Genomic DNA, 20,801 nt, shown 5'->3' on the forward strand with positions numbered 1-20,801 from the left:
GTATATTAATTCGCAGGGAATTTTATTCGAAAATCAATGAGTGGAGTTTTTTATAAAAGAATGGTCAGATATAGCAATTATGTAGTTGTAGACCCTGGATAGTTATCACAATTATTTATACTCGTTTTACTGGTGAGTTTCCAGGTCGAACACAGGGATTTAAAGTCATGAATTTCAATGTTAAAAATCTTGGAGAAGCGACGAAGAAACAAAAGGAGAGCCCGCTTCGAGCGGAGAACCTTCAACTACTGAAAGCGGTAAATAAAGCAGTAAGGAGTGAATGGGGGTGAGCGAAGCGAAAGCGAGAGGATTGGGATGTGAGCGAGCGGCCTGATATATGTATATGTACATGAGCGAAGTAGAGTGAAAGAGAGGCGTTGTGTCTGAGCTGTGCGTTACTAAATGGGTAGAATTCCATGGATGCAGCGAGCGAATGACGTAGTTGTGTTATCGAAAGCATATATGTATTTTACGAAAATGATGACAGAAAGATGTTGTAATTATATAAACTCGATTATAAAGAACTCATCACACTGGTATTTTGGCCTGGGGGGGATTTACAACAAGACTTCAATGACACCCAGAATTAAGACATTATAAGAAAGAAACCCTACTGTCACTAGGAATTTCTGCGACCTAATAGACCCCCGTCTATGTCCCGTTAATTTTCCCAATTTCTGCCTCATTAGTGGCTTTACCCCCTGACGTTGGTACTCTTTTATCAGAATCAAATTCAGCACAGTAATTAAGTAGGTCGACAAGGCTCCCGCGTACTTAACTACGTTGAACTACCTTGAGACCGCTTTTGGCGCATCACAAGGCTTAATTAATTAATTCGTCTCTCGCTCTATACCAGTGATGTGAAATTCTCTAAATTGATTTATATAAGTATGGAAAATTGTGGAAGGATTTAAATTGAAGAAGAGAATGATATTTCTTTATATACTATGAAAAATGCGAAAAGGATTAGACTACAAAGCTGTAAATGAAAGCATTAAGCTAGTCTAAGAAAGCATTAAAGACGTGGCCAAGGGAGAGGGACGACACCCACTCCCTTGGCCTTTCCTGTGGAGAACTTCCTTACAGGGTTGGAGCTCTCGGAAACAGGAAGACGACAAACGCTGTGTGTATTCTGAAAATTATCCAAGAATTCGATTCTTTTTACATACAGATATCTGGCCCTATTTATAGCAGCTGTAACGGGACGGTTGCAAGAAGCTGTTGGGTAGTTCCAACCGCTGGGCAGTTAAGCGGTTGCAGGTGGTTATTCTGTTGAAGCAGTTGCTGGCCATAACTCCCAGGGTGTCCGCTTCGCTTGCGTTGATGGCACAGATCTTCCTCGCTTGCTGGAGAGCAAGAGGGCATCAGCGTAGCACAGCTCGCTTGAGCTAGCTGGAATTGGAATAGCTGTACCGCTGCATTTGAAGTACTTAGTTGAAATTTGGTGATAGTCTGCAGCGGCGGGTATCTGGACTGTCGCTTGCAAGCGGGAGGGGCTATCGCTTGCGGCTATGAAGGTGGCCGCTTGCCTCTCGTGCCTTAGTGTTTTCAAGGTGTGTCTTGGGCGCTTGCGAGCGAAGGCGGCTGTCGCTTGCGGCGTCTGCCTTAGCTTTTCTGGCTCCAGAATACCGCTTAAGAGGGCAAAAAATCGTTAATAATCTCAACAACGAATTTTGGGTCATGCCTGGTGATATAAATCAATATTGTATGCCGATTACGAATTATTTTGATGGTTCTTATGCAAAAATTCAAGTAACACACATTTTTGTCAAGCTAAGAATATGCTCATATTTGGAGTCATCATCTTTCTATATCATATTACACAAATGAATGCACATATATATAGCAAGTCAGGCGGTGTAACTTGAGAATTAAATGCATCCACATTGTGACGACGTAGCCACTGCGTATTGGGTATGTAATTGCTACGTATATAACATGATTACGTTTGTATGGTAATATGAATTTGTATGAGTGCATACATAGAATTGAGGGAGAGAGGAGAATTGATTTCTATGTATATGTATTAAATACAACGTCAAGTATTTATAGTAGTATTGGCCTTCTTAAGTACTGGATTACACCAATATTCTTTCTAATTACATATGAATACATATTTGCTTATGATACATCCACAATTCATGTAGTTATACAACGCTTTCTTTTAAATATTTTTAGACAAAAAATGTGTCTTGTTAAAATATTATTAAGGGAAAAACCTTGTGGAAAAAGTCATACTTAAGGAAAAAGAGTATGCTATTTTTATTCTGATTTTCTTCAATTGATTTGAACCTTATTTAAGATCTTTGACTCAATGCATTCCAATTCATTTCACTAATTTATTGAATATTAATGTCGGTAGAGTCTTGGTTAATAACTCTATAAAATTGTCAGATGACCGGATTTGTTGCACATAATAACTAAAAATTTTGGTGAGAGTATTTTATTCTATTTTATTTAATATATCATCTATTAACTAAGCAACGCAAACTACATTGTTTTCGTATATGATTGTTGGGGGATCTTTATTTCAAAGATTAGCCCACAATTTCTTTTAATATGATGGGTCACTGACCTTCACATTCTCAACTGGCTTCATAAATAGTTAATACTTCGGCATGCTTTGATAATGTGGCGCTTATTGTCTATTTTGTGGATCTCCAAGAGATCACAGTATCGTCATTTGTAAATATATAGCCGGTTTGTGATTTTGCTTTATACGGGTCAGACAAATACCCAACATCGGCATAAAGCACTGAGATACGGTACTTTATGATAAAGTATCTCTTGGTCTTCTTCTTTCGGTCTAAATGGATCCTTATTTGGATCAAGTGACCTGACGATCATTCGGATACTCAATGAATATGACATCCCGGCCTTCAAGCCACGCAAGACCGGGTGTGTCGGGATTGCAGACTGGCCGCACAGGTTGACACGAGTCATTCCAACGCGTTTCTGTCCTCACTCATGCGCACCCTGGGTCATCCATCCTCAAATCACTCTAGAGCAAACACATTTAACTCTAGAGTTGTTTTTGTAGGACTCCCGAAAAAAAAAGTACACATTATTGACATGAGTAGTATATTAATTCATTTAATTACTATTCATTCAATCTCGGATGCCTTGGCACTAGCTTATCCACGGGAGTTGGCCTAGTACCGGCCCAACTCTGGGGTATTACATCATCCCCCACTTAAGAATGTAACATCTCCGTTGCAGCCCAAGGATCCCTCAACTGCTAGGCTCGTCAACAATCCGGTCAATGATTGCGGCCTATCGCAAGTTGGCTCTGATACCAACTGTGACACCCCGGCCCGCAAGCGTCGCAAAACTGGGCGTGTCGGGATTACAAACTAAGCCCACAAATCAACACGAGTCCTTCTAGCGAACTTCTATCCTCATTCATGCACACCCTAAGAGACTTTCTAGGGTGTCACTCATCCTCAAATTACTCTAGAACAAGCTCACTTAACTCTAGAGTTCTTTTAGTAGGGCTCCAGAAAAGAAATATGTACATTGTTGACATGAGTAGTCTATTGATGCATTTAATTACTATTCATTCAATCTCGGATGGTCTGGCACCGGCTCACCCACAAGAGTTGACCTAGCACCGGCCAAATTCCGGAGGTACTATAATGAATGTGTTTTTATCCATATAAAATCGCTTTAATACATTCTGGGTATAAGTAGTTTGGTGAATGAATATTTTATTATCCATATTCAATTTGCAGAGAACTTTGTCTTTCCAAAGTTTTTTATTTCAAATTTTTTCTTTCGGATATTCCCAGCTGACTGGAGCTCTTCAAGATTTCCGATGATATTGAGATCATCAACATATACTGCAATGATTACAAATTTTTACCTTTTTTTTATGAGAACACGTAGATATATAGGTTCATTAGTTTTTATGAAAGTACATGGATATATTGGGTCATTAGTGTAGCCATTTTTGGTCAAACACTCAGTGAGACGGTTATACCACATGCGTCTATAATGTTTGAGTCCATACAAAGACTTTTGTATTTTGATGGAATAACATTCTCTGGGATTTGATTTGCATGTTTCAAGCATGTCATATCCTTCAGGGAATTTCATATAAATATCATTCTTCACTGAGTCATACACAAAAGCAGTGACTACGTTTACAAGGCGCATGTCAAGCTTTTCATGCACCGCTAGGCTTACAAAATATCTAAATGTGATACCATCTATAACTGTAGAATATGTTTCATCATAATCAATCTTAGGTCTTTGTAAGAATCTTTAGGTTACAAGTCTTGCTTTGTATTGGACAATCTCATTGTCTTCATTTTTTTCCTCATAAATACTCATTTGCACCCAATTGGCTTGACACCTTCTGATGTTTGAATTATAGGTCAGGTATTTCTTTTGGCCAGTGAGTCTAATTCAAATTGGATCACATCTTTTTACTTTGGCCAATCATTTTTTTTCTGGCATTCATCAAATGATGTTGGTTCGGGATCCTTGTTATTTTCCATTATATCAAATACCACGTTATATGCAAAAGCATTATCAATGACTGTTTACTTTCGGTTCCAACCTTTTTTTGTAGTGGTGAAGTTAATTGGATTTTCAATAACTTTATTTTTTTCTGAGATAAGCTCTTCAGGGGCATCATCTTCAAAGATTTTTTCCTTGTCATTACAAATTGTTTGAGAGGTTGAATTATTACTCAATAACTTTTTTTTTTTTTTAGGATTTTTATCCTTGGAACCCACAGGTCTGCCATGTTCTAGGCACGTAGAAGATTCATTGACACTTTTTGACATGGCTCAGGATCACCCGAACCCGAACTTAGACGGACCGATTGCAACCCGAACCCGGCCGAAGCTACTTGTTTGCTTAGAGGTTGTGATCCTTTGATCTTAATCAAAATGTGTGGTTTAGATTAGCTTGCCACTTAAGATGTGTGGCTTAGATTAATTTGTCATTTAGCATATATAGCCTTATTTATTTTCTTGATGGACACACAACTTAGATGAGAACATTTTGTGAGAGGGTTTACCTAGCTTTGGAGAGATTCCTTAGAGTTGGAATCACCGAGAGGGCAAATCAATTGTTTGAGCTTCGGATGCAATTGTGTGAGAGACGGAAGATGCATCGGCTGCCTCGGACAATCCATAGATTCTCGAAAGTGCTTGCTCGAGATGAGTGATTACTTTTTTGGAATTTGACTTATGCTATTTCTATTTCGATTCGTCATTTGTAAGTTCCCGAATATATTAGATACTTGTCTTTCGAGTTTGATTCATGGAGATGATCCTAATCCATGTCATAAATTGGTATCAGAGCGGCGGTTGTTGATTTGATCATAAGATTTCGTAGCTATCTTGTTCACAACATGTTCGATAATATGTCTCTATGTCCTGTTTGATCAAATTTGTGTTAGAACATAGGTTTAGTTCATGTTATTTGAAGATAGTTCATAGTTTCTGGAAATAGCCATTTCGTTGTTGCAAAAATTTCCTATATAGTGGAAATGATAACTAGTTCCAATCCATTGTTAGTTGCCAAACATGAGTTGTGTTGTTGAATTTGTCTCTCAAGAAACACAAGTAGTTGTGATTTTGGCTGGCACTAAACACATCAAATGATCATGAAATTGAGTGAATTGAGGGCTTAGAAGTGTGTTTTTGTGAGTTTTGTCGGTAAATCGTATTTTGGCCGTAACTTTTGCATACGAACTCTGATTTACTATCTGAGGAGGTTTCAGAATCGGCATCGAGTCCTCTATATAGTGAGCACTGCTTCGCCGTGCTGTGATCTCAAAATCTTAAAAAAAACACATGGAAGACAGTTTTTGGTCAGTTTGAAAATTTTGGGTCCAACATCCTGTTTTCTGTTTTGAGCAGTCGAATTGTTTGATTTACTGCTCTCAATTGGCTGGGAATTATTGAGTGATTCTTTTCTTTCCTGTTAGATCAATCCTTGAAGTTTATTTTAATTTTTGGAATCGTGAGATTTGGTTTTGAATAGCTCTCTGAAATAGCATTTGAATTTGGTTATAGTGCACTGCGTCCTGTTTTTTAGGAGTGTGGTAAAAGTGCAATAAAAGAGCCAAGATGGTAATATAAATTAGAAAAAGGCGCACTCTAAACATTAAGTAAAAGCCTAGAGCATTAAAAAAACAAAAACAAAAAAAAAATAAAAACAAATTGAGCAGCACACTTTCTCTTCTTGTTATAGTGCATTGTCGATCATTTGGATAATCATACTTGAGAGTCACTAAACCAATTTTGAGGAAGTAGTTCTCTCCTTCTGTGGGGGTTCTTTTGAGTTATGAGAGATTGTCATGATCAAATGATGTGCTAGGGATTTCGATTCTAGCTTGTTGCTTAATTGTGGAATAAGAACTTGTGTCAAACTTTCTTTACATTCTGCGATTATAGTTTGGCGTCGAATCCTCTAGTTGTTTCCTAGTTGATGCGTCTTGTTTTTATTCAAAATTACTTCTCCTTGAGTATTGCATTTGAAGGAACTCCTATGTACTGTTTGAGGTATTTGCAAAACGCTTCTTCTGTTTTGATTGTGGTTGTTTCTGATTTTCCTTTCTGAGAGTTGTGAGAGAAAGTGAGAGCACTTACCTTTCGATATACATATATTTAGTTTGTCTTTGTTTGCAGGATGGCCACTTTCGAACAATTGAAGGAGCTGTTGGAAGCGAGTATGCAACAATTGGAGGCCAAAATAGAAAAAACTTTATCCATGCAACAAAGAGTAACTTGGGATCATGTAGAGTACGCCGTGAATAAGAAAATGGAGGACCTCAATCACAGGTTGACATCTTTGGAGACGGCATGGACTGAGGTTCCTTTTGGAGTAGCTGATATTCGGGGTAGATATGATGCAACTGAAGCTTCTCATCATCGTGATGTGAGTCCTTCAATAAAGCCAGACGCACACAATAGTCATAACTCAGAGCACTCATTCTATGAACGAGACCGAACTTATCATCGACGTGGTGAAGTGGATGACAATCTTTCTACCATTAGGATTACCCTTCCCACCTTTGGAGGATTAAGAGGGGGAGAGGAATTTTTGGATTGGACGACAAAGTGCGATATGGCGTTTGACTGCCATAATTACACGGATGGCAAGAAATTCCGAATGGCGATTTGTGAATTCAGGGATTATGCATTGACTTGGTGGGAGAAGGAGAGACGTTATAGATAACGGCATCAACGAAATCCAATTGATACTTGGCCCCGGTTGAAGGAAATCATGAGGAGGCGTTTTGTGCCACAAATTTATGAACGAGATATGAATATCAAGTTGCAGTTCCTTGGTGCAAGGTTTGAAATCGGTGGAGGAATATTTTAAGGAATTGGAGATTTTGATGATGCGACTGGATATTGATGAGAGCGAGTCATTGATAGAAGCTCGGTTCATTAAGGGTTTGAGGCGTGAGATAGCTGATACGGTTGAGCTGCACCGTTTTCGTTCTCTTCGGGAAGCTGTGGATTTGGCTATCAAACGCGAGGAGCAGCTCAAGAGACCAACCTCAACCGGATTTTCATCTCAAAGAAAGTTCCCGACCAGTTCTGTAGCTCCGGTTGTATCTTCTACCGGATCTAAGGGAATTGTTTTCGCTAAGCCTTTCGATAAAAATATGGATAAAGACAAATATAAAATAATTGATAAGAAGGATGAGGCTGCGAAGTTCAAAGGAAAGGATTTTGGATAGAAAAAAGAAAAGATTGTAATGTGCTATAAGTGTCATGGACAAGAGCACTATGCAGGTCAATGCCCCAATAAACGAACCGTTATGATTTTGGAGAATGGCGAATGGGGATATGTCGATGATGGTGAGGGCGATGAGGTAGTAGAGGCTGAAGCAGAGGCTGGAAGTGATGATGATGATGTTGAAGAAGTGTGCGATGAGAATCCATTAAGTTTAGTAGTCATGCGTGCCTTGACCTGTTTACTGCGCGAAGATAAGGATGCGGAACAACGAGAAAATCTATTCCATTGTCATTGCAAGGTAGCGGGATATACTATATCTGTGATAGTGGATTCGGGTAGTTGCACCAATGTTATTAATTCCTATGTGGTTGAGAAGCTGAGTTTGAATACCACCCCTCACCCGAAACCATATAACCTACATTGGATGAGCGATGAAGGAGCTGTCCATGTCGATAGACGAACGATTGTTACCTTTTCGATTTGTGGTTTCAATGATGTGGTTTCAATGATGATGTCCTTTGTGATGTGTGTCCCATGACTACATGCCACCTCCTTTTGAGACGACCATGGCAATTTGATAAACGTGTTCTGTATGAAGGATATAAGAATCAAATATAATTCACTAAAGGTCGCAAGAAGCTGAGCATTTCTGTCCTTCCACTCGAGACCGTCCGTCGTGATGTTGAATATTTACATAGGACTATGCGAGATGTGGTTAAATCAAAAGGGGCTGTTGTTACCGTTTCGGTGAAACCTTCCAAGGGAGACGATGGTAAGCTGTTGCTTAGTCTCAAGGAGTTCAACAAAGAAGTTCGCCAAAACAGTAACCAAGATGGGGGAATTTACTTTTATATTCTCTTACTCAAAGAAGTACTTGTTATTGATGATATACCACTTGGATTACCACCATTGCGAGGCATCGAACATCGTGTTTATTTTGCACCGGGTTCATCAATTCCCAATAGGCCAGCTTATAGGTGTAATCCAAAAGAAAGTGAGGAAATTCGGAGACAAGTCCAAGAGCTTCTTGATAAGGGATGGGTTCGAGAATCTTTATCTCCTTGTGCTGTACCTATTTTACTTGTCCCTAAAAAGGATAACTCATGGCATATGTGTGTTGATTGCAGGGCCGTCAATGCAATTACTGTAAAATACCGACATCCAATCCCTCGATTGGATGATATGCTTGACGAGTTGCATGGAGCACGGTTGTTTACAAAAATTGACTTAAAGAGTGGATACCATCAAATTCATATACAACCCGGAGATTAGTGGAAAACAGCTTTTAAAACGAAGTTTGGGTTGTACGAGTGGCTAGTCATGTCATTCGGGTTGACAAACGCGCCTAGTACTTTCATGCGGTTGATGAACCATATGTTGAGAGAATCTATTGAAAATTTTGTGGTGGTATACTTTGATGACATACTTGTCTATAGTACTTGTTTCGAGGACCATCTAGGACATGTTAGGCAAGTTTTTCATGCTTTAAGAAATGTTAAATTGTATGGTACGTTCAAGAAATGCATATTCTGCACTAATGAAATTATTTTCCTTGGCTTTGTTGTGGGTGCAAATGATCTTAAGGTTGATGAATCTAAGGTTGCTGCAATTCGTGAATGGAAAAAATGTACAAGTGTGGCTGATGTCCGGAGGTTCCTTGGAATGTGTGGATTCTTTAGGCGATTCGTACCACACTTTAGTGTGATAGCAGCCCCATTGACCTCCCTTTTAAAGAAGAATGTTCCATTTAAGTGGGAGGCAAGTCACGAAGCATCTTTTGAGAAGCTTCGGGATAGTTTGACACATGCTCCAGTTTTGGCACTACCTGACTTTGAATGACTTTTGAAGTCCAATGTGATGCTAGTGGAGTTGGTATAGGTGTAGTACTATTACAAGAAGGGCGACCGATTGCTTATTATAGTGAAAATTTCAATTTGAGCAGCCCTTAATTACTTGACATACGACAAGGAATTATATGCGGTTGTGCAAGCTCTGAGAGTTTGGCAACATTACTTGCTGCCAAAGGAGTTCGTAATTTTCACGGATCATGAGACCCTCAAACATTTGCGTGGGCAACAAAAACTCAATCAGCATCATGCTCGGTGGGTAAGCTTTATTGAGCAATTTCCACATGTGATTAAATATAAACAAGGGAAAGAGAATGTAGTTGTTGATGCACTCTCTCGGAGGTATGTTTTGCTTAATCATACTCGTACACATTTGGTTGGATTTGCACATATTCGTGAGTTGTATGAGCATGATGTAGATTATGGTGATACATTTAGGAAGTATGAGAAGCATGATTTTGATGATTATTATAAGCATGATGACTATTTGTTTCATGGTGATAAATTGTGCATTCCTAGATGTAGCATTAGAGATGTTTTGATTGAGGAGAGTCATGGTAGTCATATGCTTGGACATTTTGGTAGACATGCTACATTTGATGTTCTTAGCGTTCACTTTTACTGGCCTCATATGCATAAACATGTTGATTCTTTTGTTGATAAGTGTCTTGCATGTAGAGTGGCGAAGAGTACTTTGAAGCCCTATGGTATGTATACTCCTCTTCCCACTCCGGAAGGCCCTTGGTTAGATATTTCTAGAGATTTTGTTCTTGGTTTACCTCGGACACCGTGTGCTAAAGACTCAATTTTTGTTGTGGTTGATAAATTTTCCAAAATGGCTCACTTTATACCTTGTGCTAAAACGACAGATGCTAGTCATATGGCAAAGCTTTTCTTCCGAAAGGTTGTGAAATTGCATGGGGTTCCAAAAATTATTGTATCAGACAAGGATGTAAAGTTCGTATCTTATTTTTGGAAAAGTCTTTGGCATGAAATTGGGATGCGCTTACTTTTCTCTACCACGTGTCACCCCCAGATGGATGGCCAAACGGAAGCGGTCAATCGTACCTTAGGTAATATTGTACGTGCCATGGTACATGATAGTGGTCGAACATGGGTGAATGGCTACCACATGTTGAATTTGCTTATAATAGGAATATTAGTACTACTACTAAATTGTCCCCGTTTGAGGCTGTTTGCAATTTTAATTCTCTAACGCCTACCGATATGTTGCCACTACCTAGTAGCGAGCATTTGAATTTTAGTTGCAGGGATCGAGCTACATCAATCAAGGAATTACATGCCAAAGTACGGGAGAACATTGATAAGGCGGCCACAACATACGCATGCTATGCCAATCGCGGAAGAAAATGCGTGATATTTTTACCCGGACGATTGGGTATGGGTACATTTGCATAGAGAACGCTTTCCAGAGCTGCGGCGTGGGAAACTTTCTCCTCATGGAGCTGGTCCATTTCGTGTGTTGGAGCGCATAAATGATAACGCATATCGGATAGCACTTCCGGAAGACTTGGGCGTTAATGCAACTTTCAACGTTGCCGATTTGAGCCTATTTGATCACGCTGAAGATGCTACTAGCCTTGAGGACAAGGCAGCCGAAGGGGGAGAGGATGACACGGCTCCGGATCACCCGAACCCGAACTTAGACGGACCGATTGCAACCCGAACCCGCTCGAAGCTACTTGTTTGCTTAGAGGTTGTGATCCTTTGATCTTAATCAAAATGTGTGATTTAGATTAGCTTGCCACTTAAGATGTGTGGTTTAGATTAATTTGTCATTTAGTATGTATAGCCTTGTTTATTTTCTTGATGGACACACAACTTAGATGAGAATATTTTGTGAATACATATTTGCTTTGGATGCAATTGTGTGAGAGACGGAAGATGCATCGATTGTTTGAGCTTTGGATGCAATTGTGTGAGAGACGGAAGATGCATCGGCAACCTCGGACAGTCCGTGGATTCTCGAAAGTTCTTGCTCGAGAGGAGTGATTACTTTTTTGGAATTCGACTTATGCTATTTCTATTTCTATTTCGATTCGTCATTTGTAAGTTCCCGAATATATTAGATACTTGTCTTTCTAGTTTGATTCATGGAGATGATCCTAATCCATGTCACTTTCATTTGTGTTTTTGGAACATTCATTTTCGCCGGTGTATTTGTTGTAGGAATATATGACATGGTGACTCTCTTGGAGTCATTAAATGCATTTGGTAACTAAGTTGCAATTTGTTGCAATTATACAATTCTCTATAATTTTAATTCTCACTGTCTTGAACGAGGATCCACGAAATGTATAGGTATTTTTCAAGATATTTCTTTTTTTTTCAGTTGATTTTGTTCTCCCCCTAATATCGGAAAATTTGTTTCATCAAAATGAGAGTCTGCGAATCACACAGTAAATAGATCACCCGTCAGTGGTTCGAGGTATTTAATTATCAACAGTGATTCGTACCTAACATATATTCCCAAGAGATTTTGGGAGTCCATTTCTGTGCATTGAGGTGATGCAATCTGCACGTAAACATCACATTAAAAAATTCTCATGTGAGAAAGATCGGACTCGTTTTCAAACAATAATTGTGTTGGGGAGTATTTTTAAATTTTATCGATCTAATTCACTCAAGTGTTGCTCCATGTAATATTGCAGGTCCTCAAGCAAAAACGAGAAGTTTGGATTTCATCAATAATTGTATGATAATTAATTGCACTTTTTTTATAAAAGATTTTTTCAGACCATTTTGGGTGTGAACATAAAGAATATGATATTTCACAGTTATCCCCAAAGTCATGCCATAATCGTCAAATGTTTGTGATAAAAATTTACTATCATTATCAAGATTAATTTTCTTTATTGGATAATAAAGAAAATATGCTCTCAATTTAATTACTTGTGCAAGTAACATTGCAAACGCTAAATTACGCGTAGATAGCAAACATATGTGGGACTATCTTGTCAATGCATCAATTAGCACCATGAAATATTTAAATTGCCCATATAGTGGATCTACAGGTCCACATATATCACTCTAGATTCTTTCTAGAAATGTGTATATTCGGTCCCAACTTTGATTTCCGACGGCCTGATTATCAGCTTGTCTTGTAAGCATACAACACACGCAAATTCATTCGAATTCAAGATCTTTCGATCTTTCAATAATGACCAATGGAGTTTTCAATTATTCGCCTCATTCTGGTATTTCTATGATTCTCGAAGCGATCGTGCCAAGTCAAAAATTCATTTGATTGCAACGGTATTTATTTTGACATAATACAAGTCAGAGGATAATGAGGGAAATTTTGCAATTGCACACTTCTTTTTATTGATGATTCTTGTGCTCACCAAAAATTTATTATTTGTCTCATTCATTGTTTTAATGTGATATTCTTTTCTACGAATATTAGTGAAATTCAGCAAGTATGTCTTTTGTATTATAAGTCTGATTTCTTCAGAGAAACATATAAAGGCCTTTCCGGAGCCTTCAACTAATGTTGCACTACCACTTATTGTGCCGACTTTTACTTTTTCCAACTTCAAGTGGGATAAATATTTTTATACTTTAATATCGTGTGTGTAGTCGCACTGTCAATTAGAAAAATATTATCCTCTTTATAATGTGTATTTTGACACATGGAATCAATATTTTTTCAGAATTAAAAAAATAAAATAAAATATATCAATATAGCCGATACAATACAAAAGTATACAAAAATGAGGGATTACAAAAATTAGATGAGGTACAAAAAATAATAAAGCAATAAAATATATAATCACTAGGAACCTTTAGGGTACTCAAGAAAGTTTGTTGTATCGAGATGCATAATATCGAAGTTTAGGATATCATTATATGTGTCATCATTATTCTGTTCAGCAAGATTTACGTCAGCATATGTGTTTTTCCCTTTCAACGAAACCTGGTACAAATTAATCAACTGCTTAGGCGTTCTACAGACACGTGACCAGTGTTCTTTTGTGCCGCATATGTGACATTATCTTCATAATTTTTTTCTTCTTTTCGTTCTTCCTCTTTAGGGGTTTGTATGATTTCTTGTCATTATTTCGATGAGGTTAGGGATGGTTGTGTCTTTGGCCTCTGCCTTGGCCTTTGTTATTTCCACAACCTAAATTTGCAAAGTGTACCGCATTTGCTTCAGGGAATGGGTTAGAACTTGTTGGCCTTGATGCATGATTTTTCAACAATATTTTGTTGTTTTGTGCTGCCACCAGAAGACAAACAATAAGATTTGAATATGTTCTGAAACCATTCTCTCAATATTGCTGCTGTAAAAGCAGGTTTGAGGCATGGAATGTGGAAAATATTTTCTTCATTATGTCACTATTATTAATATTCTCACCACATAGGTTCAACTGTAAAATGATCATGAATATGGGAGATTTATATCCAATGACCGATTTGAAGTATTATGCAACCTCAAATTTTACCATTCGTTGCGGACTTTTGACAGTACGATAAATTTTAGGTGATCGGTATCTTTCTTTTAATTTATTCTATAATCCTTATTGTTAATCACTATTTTGTATATATTATATATATTGATATGTAATATATATATATATATGCGTGTATATATATATATATATAAGTAATGATTGTGTTTGTATGTTAATATGAGTTTGTATGAGTGCAGGCAGGGAATTGAGAGAGAGACGAAGAGGAGAATTGATTTCTATGTATATGTTTTAAATACAATGTCAAGTATTTATAGCAGTCTTGGCCGACTTAAGAACCTGTTGGAAATACACCAATATTCTGTCCAATTACAAATGAATAAGTATTTTCTTATGATGTATCAACAATTCACTTACGTAGAAATACAACAAAATGCTGACTTTTTCAAAATGCAAGTTCAATATAAATATACATAAAATAAAATTACCATTATGAGAAGTATTTACACCATCCGGGTAAAATAGTAATGACTTGGATATACAAATCAGATTGTAATTGTGTCTAGACATAATTTCCAAAAGTTGTAGTTCAAACCTATTGTCGGGTATTATGAAATCAATTTTATGGGATAATCCGTACTGTTTTTTTTTTTTTTTATCAGCAAAATCAAGAGTACTACTCAAGTATTGAATTTAATCAGATCTATTCCAGACATTAAATCTGCTTTAATACATAGTCTTCTACACTTATTTATATATTTCAAATAGTGTGAGATTGAAATGTTACGTTATTTTTAAAGTAAGAGATGCAATTTTCCAGTGGAATGTAATTTTTCACAGAATAAATTCAACTCTTTATTTAGATATGATTTTTCAAGAATTGATAGTAATTGATGTTTGTTCATAAGGTGGCATAATATATCCCAATTGAAGCACTAAAATCATCATTACCTTTGTATGATGAGAATATATATATATATATATATATGAGATCCTCTGGAAAAATTATCCTCTGATTAATAGCAAGTCTGAAAACCTGCAGGCTAAGAAAGAAAGTAGGTGAGCACTAGCCATGGATATAGAATTATATTGTAATCCTTATATTATTTGAGCCCTAGCCATGGATATAGAATTATATTGTAATCCTTATATTATTTGCTTCCTTCTGGATACCATGTTCGCTTTACTGTAATACGAAAATTAAAGAAGAGTATAATTAGTAAATAGTTAAAAATATATTAGTGAAAATAATTATTATATAATAAAAATATTTGTAGATTAAGATTAAGATAACTAATTAGTCTAATTAAATTTTTTTAATTCTTTTCTAAAAAAAAGTGACAACATAAATGGGACAGACAGAAATACAAAAGTGGACATGATAAGTGGGATGGAAAGAGTATTATATAATTAATGACTTTTTTCTAAAAATTAAACAACAACAATAACAACAATAATAATATAGTAAATGTACACTAAATATATCTATATCAAATAAGTTCTATATAAAAATTATACATATATAATATAAATATATAATGGATCCTCTATTTATATTTGGTCCTGGGCAAGCACCATCTCGTCCGGACTTAGGACCAGCAATATATATATATATATATACTAAAAGTAATGTGAAGTAATTACTCTTTCCAATCAAATATTTCTTTTACCATTTTCTTTTGTCCCACTAAAATATGTATTTTCTATTTTAGAAAAATTTATCATACACTACTATCAAAATTTTCTTTAATTTATATTTAAATTACAAACATACTATTATATATACAATTATTTTATACATCAAATGACAAAAATATCAAAACCTCTTATACACTTCCACTAACTAATAAGATAATATTATTCTTAATCTACTAAAAAACTGTAAAGTACCTCTTTCAATTGAGACGGAGTGAATATTATTTATTTTGAAGAGAATATATCTTAAATTAAATAATATTATGTGGTATTTAATTATACATAGGTTACTTTTTATATAATAAAGATCATTTATTGATATAATACTATTTCTATTCCGCGTTAACGTATATATCTTTTTATTTTCATTCGTCCATTGTTAATGTACATATTTATTTTTTAATAATTATAGACTCCACTTTTTTTCTACAAGTATTTATATTTTACTATTACATCGTGACTTTTATGTCAAAAAGCAATGCCAAAATTATTTTTATACTACTTTTAATTATATATTATTATTAAAATATTATTTTTTTTAAAAAAAAATTTCGCATCAAACGTAAATGTACACCTTAACACATGATGAAGGGAGTATAAAATAAACTTAAAATAGAATAAGTTTGATAACATGCTGAATTTCATCATTCAACATTGCTGAAATAAATATGTGCCATTAATAGCTTAATTAATTTACTTTTATTTAATTTGTTTCTTTAACAAAAAAAATTTAACACATTTTTTCAAAAAATTAATATATTATACACATTAATTATTTTTATATTATATACACAATTCTCTATAATTCACATAAAAAAAAATTCAAACCACAAAATTCAAACCAAAACACAAAGGAACACACATTTGATGGGAAAAAAAAAATCTATAGTAATACAAAATAATTTAAATTAATGACCCGTAAATAATCATAAATATAAAGAAATATTTGCAATGCTTAAATAGTAAAAAATATATATATTTATAAAAAAAAATATATCAATTTTGATTAAATAAAGTATGAATAAAACAATAAATAAAAATTTCAAATATTTTATAAAGTATTGATCAATTTATAAAAAAATAATATCTGAAATGAAACCTAAAAATAGAGCATTCGTTTGAAAATTATATTTTTCTAATGTAAAAATTAACCGAAATTGAATTACGTCAACTCGTTTTTTTATATATATAGAATTCATGGAATTATGTTAAATATATAGGGCTTATGAATTACAACAATCATATGTTATGCATTTAAAGAACAATGATATAGTAATTAAGTATACAATACTCAATCTTACAAATATTGTTGGAAAATAAGTAGATTGATTCTATATTTAAATATTCATATATAGACAAATAAATAATATAAACATTTAAATATTCATAACTATTAAATCGAAATAAAAAAATATTTGAAGAAAATATCGATCCCAATTGAATGAAGTATATGTAATATAATGAATATATATGTATTGATTACGCTATAGAAAAATACATAAAATAAATTGCAAAAATACAACTATTCTTTTGAAAAAGAATGTATTTTTTCTCGGATAGAAAATAAAAATGATAACAAGTCCATGTTGATTTATTGTAATATTTCATTGGCCTAATGTATTTTTAAACTTAGTTCTTATAAAAATCTACATGCGGCTACTATGTTTACATAATTGAATTATTTGAAGGTTTGTAGTGCTTATATAAATAGTTGTATAAACACTAAAGCATTTTTAAAAAAATCACAAACTAGTTAATATCGTAATATTTTTTTTGCATGTACGGTTAGGAAATAAATAGGTCGCTTACATAATAAACATCTATTAAAAAGTATTGGTTTCAATTGAAGACAATATGAGTAATAAAATGAACAAGTACTTCAAATACACTATAAAATTAAATATTGGTCGTACTATAAAAAAATTTAAAAAAAAATACTATTTGAAATGAATACTAGAAATACAAATATTTATTTAACAAACTATAATCTTCTCATGTGGTTGTTTCACCGGTAGGTCTCGGTTAAGAATTTCAAGTGTTGTCAAGTTACCAACGGCCAGTGGAAGCCAGCCGGTAATAATCTATGGGAGCTAATTGCTCTATCGGTATCGATATGCAGGAGTAGGTAAGCTCGAGAAAGACACGTTCAGTAAAATTTAACTTGATCCTAAAGCTGCTCCCTGCATGAACGCTATCAATTTATATTTCGAAGTGCACAAAAAACACGATACAAAAACAAAAACTTTTAGGAATTATTTCAATATTTCCTTAATTTACGGATTTAGATAACATCCGGTTAGGAAAGAGCCACTACTTGGTTCAATAATAAATTGAAGGAAAATTATATCTCTCTTCGAAAAATTATATTCCTCTTAAACAAATACAAAGAGAAACTAAACCATTATCAAATCACTATAATATTTTTTTGTGATAATGTATATTTCAAGACAATTTTTTAAAATTTGTCTATTTGTATTGTCCATATATGCTTATGAAGTTGAATTCATTGATTATAATATAAAGTATTATATAAAATTTTATTTTTTACCAATGATATGTAAATTACTATATTTTTAAAATTTTTAATTTTAAATAAACAATTTTAGTATGGATATAAATATTTATATATTTTTTGTTAAGTTTGCAAAAGAGAAAATATAATGTTTAAGAAAGAAAAAATAACCTGCAATGATAAAAATATTTCCTAGAGAAATTTTTTTTATAGATGATCTTATTTGATCAGATTTGAATTGGCATTGCAAAAGGTGATGAAAAGAGAAAATGACGTACAAATTTCATATTATAGAATAAGTTTGTTTGATTGTAATCTGAAATTAATTTAAAATAAAATATTAATTTAAATTTTATTTAAATAATATTTTGATATAATATTTTTTAAAAAAATAATATATTTTTATTGAAACGGTACTAAATGAATAGTATTTTGGATTTGAAATAATAAAAGACAAACTCATAATATAAGAAAACAAACTATTAATGATTAAATTAAATAGGAAAGGTTATATAAACTTTTTTTTTTTTTTTCAATTTAACTTTAGACAACAAGGCTCAATTCCATTGAAAAAGGTTGTTTTTTTTTTTGAGTATAAATTACTATTCAAATAAAAATATAAATATAAATATAAAATTTGAAAAAGAATACTTATATGTATAAATTGAGAAACAAACAGATTTATTTGCCTCAAGAAAATCGAATAGAATCAAATATCTGACTCTTGTTTGGCTTCGAATTAGTTTCGAGTTATTTATAATTAATTAATCAACAAAAAGGAATAAAAATAAAATAAATCATTACTGCTTCAAAGCCGAATTGAGAGGATTCGTCACTTCACCAAAAACCGCCGGGCTTCCGAAATGGGCTTCTTGGGCTCACACCTATCAATCTGAGCCGTCAATTTGTAAGGAGGAACATCCAACGCCAGCCATTGCTCCACGTGGAAAAGGGACTGACTACAGGGTATATGAGGCCCAGTGGAGGTGACCTCAACATAGTTCAAGTACCAACCGGGGCGTGTCCCCGACCCATCAGAGGTGACGTTGACCCTGCAAACGGGTCGACCCATGCAACGACCCCGACCCGTGAAGATATCCAGATTGGCCCTCTCAAAGTAGTCGTGGTCCTGGCCCATTAGTCCCCAGTGCTTGAGGTTGGGGATCCAGACCGAGTTACCCGAGGAATCGCCCAGGACGAGGCTGACTCGGGAATCTGTTCCGGCTTTCACAATGGACCCGGTTCGAGCGTAGATCGTGTACACACATTTGTTCTGCATCTTCGTCTGCAACCAATCAAATAAATCAATGGATCCATGGAATCGATCATCCATGAATTAATATATATATATGTGATAATTGGAATTTGCAGATCTGATCCTGACCTGACCTGACCTAGATTGAAATTGTGTAATTGTAATAATTGTAATTGTATGAATGAAATGCAGACTTACAGAAGAGGAGAAGGAGGAGGACAGGCAGAGAAGCGTGGAGAGGAGGAGTGCGATGGAGAGGAATTTGTTGCGGATCTTCATCTTTGTCCAAATCGATCGATATGAGTGAGCATCAACAATTAAGTGTTAATAACCTCCTGTATGTGTGTATAGTATATATATAGATACATACACAGACACTGCATGTAAAACAGGTTATATACGAGGCTTCGGGTCACCTGCCATACAAGATTTGTCGAGCCTAATTTGCAGGGTATTAGGTTCGATCGAGTTTACCCAATGCGCACTTTCGGATAGCGGATGCAAGTTCCCACGTTATTAAAAAATAAATAAATAAAAAAAAATAAAAATTATCTAGGTGCTCGGCAGTCAGCTTGATAAAAATTGGTTACTTTGAAAAAAATAAGATAATATATTTCCTTCCATCAAAATTACTTCAGTAATCCTTTATGTATATTTTATTTATAATAAAATAATTTTATTACTTTTACTTTTAGCAATTGTGTAATTATTTTTTTTATTTTATTTATCCTATTATTTTTTTATCAACTTAGTAATAAATTTTCTATAATACTCATTTATTATTACCTTCTCAATTTTATAATTATAATATTATATCTTTTATCCTGTGTATTTGCTCAAAACTACATCATTTTTCCAAATGGAAAAATTACATATTTTGATAGTTTGGATTTAATTTTTTAATATAAGAAAAAAATTTGCATATTGTATGCACAAAGAAAACAGAATGATAATAAAAATATGAAAGAAGAAAGAGAAAAAAAACTGACACCATCTACATATAAATATATAATGGGTGGATAATAATAGTAAATATTTTGAATTAAGATAAATGATTTTTAACACCCTTTAATTCAAAGTTAGTAATATAGAGATGTGCGTAAAGTTCGTGCAAAAGAGCAGCAAGCTAAGCTCATGTGTTGTACAATGTCAGATGCATACTTCATGTTGTTACCAAATTGCGAATAAAGTAATGCTTTATTTCAATATGCTTTGTCCGACTATGCATTTTAGCAATTGCCACAACCGATGAACTATTACAATATATTTCTTTCTGCACTTGATTGAGATCTTCAAGGATATGGAGTAGTTGCATCGGCTACAGACTATCATGACACTAGTTGATTGTTTCTGAT

General features: G+C 34.4%; 1 protein-coding gene across 2 annotated transcripts; it reads right to left on the reverse strand.

The window, feature by feature from the left end:
* Positions 1 to 17,517: 17,517 nt before the first annotated feature.
* Positions 17,518 to 19,783, reverse strand: LOC127259956 (PLAT domain-containing protein 3-like). 2 transcript variants are annotated; one of them, XM_051287575.1, is made up of 3 exons: positions 19,645 to 19,783; positions 18,996 to 19,476; positions 17,518 to 17,859 (listed from the first exon to the last, which is right to left on the reverse strand). In XM_051287575.1, the coding sequence occupies exons 1-2, from the start codon at positions 19,723 to 19,725 to the stop codon at positions 19,024 to 19,026; spliced, it is 534 nt and encodes a 177-aa protein (XP_051143532.1). In that variant the 5' UTR covers positions 19,726 to 19,783; the 3' UTR covers positions 17,518 to 17,859; positions 18,996 to 19,023. The 2 variants fall into 2 exon arrangements, with proteins under 2 accessions (XP_051143532.1, XP_051143533.1); XM_051287576.1 differs by having other exon boundaries at positions 17,851 to 17,870.
* Between the last annotated feature and the right edge of the window lie 1,018 nt (positions 19,784 to 20,801).

The sequence above is a fragment of the Andrographis paniculata genome, unplaced genomic scaffold (genome assembly GCF_009805555.1).
Source record: "Andrographis paniculata isolate CXL003 unplaced genomic scaffold, ASM980555v1 Contig60END, whole genome shotgun sequence".
Taxonomy (NCBI): domain Eukaryota; kingdom Viridiplantae; phylum Streptophyta; class Magnoliopsida; order Lamiales; family Acanthaceae; genus Andrographis; species Andrographis paniculata.

Excerpts from the sequence above, each read along its gene's own strand:
- LOC127259956 (XM_051287575.1), bottom strand. The coding sequence starts at position 19,725 with ATGAAGATCCGCAACAAATTCCTCTCCATCGCACTCCTCCTCTCCACG. Across the intron at positions 19,477-19,644 it reads CCTCCTCCTTCTCCTCTTCT|ACGAAGATGCAGAACAAATG; the intron begins GTAAGTCTGCAT and ends GATTGGTTGCAG.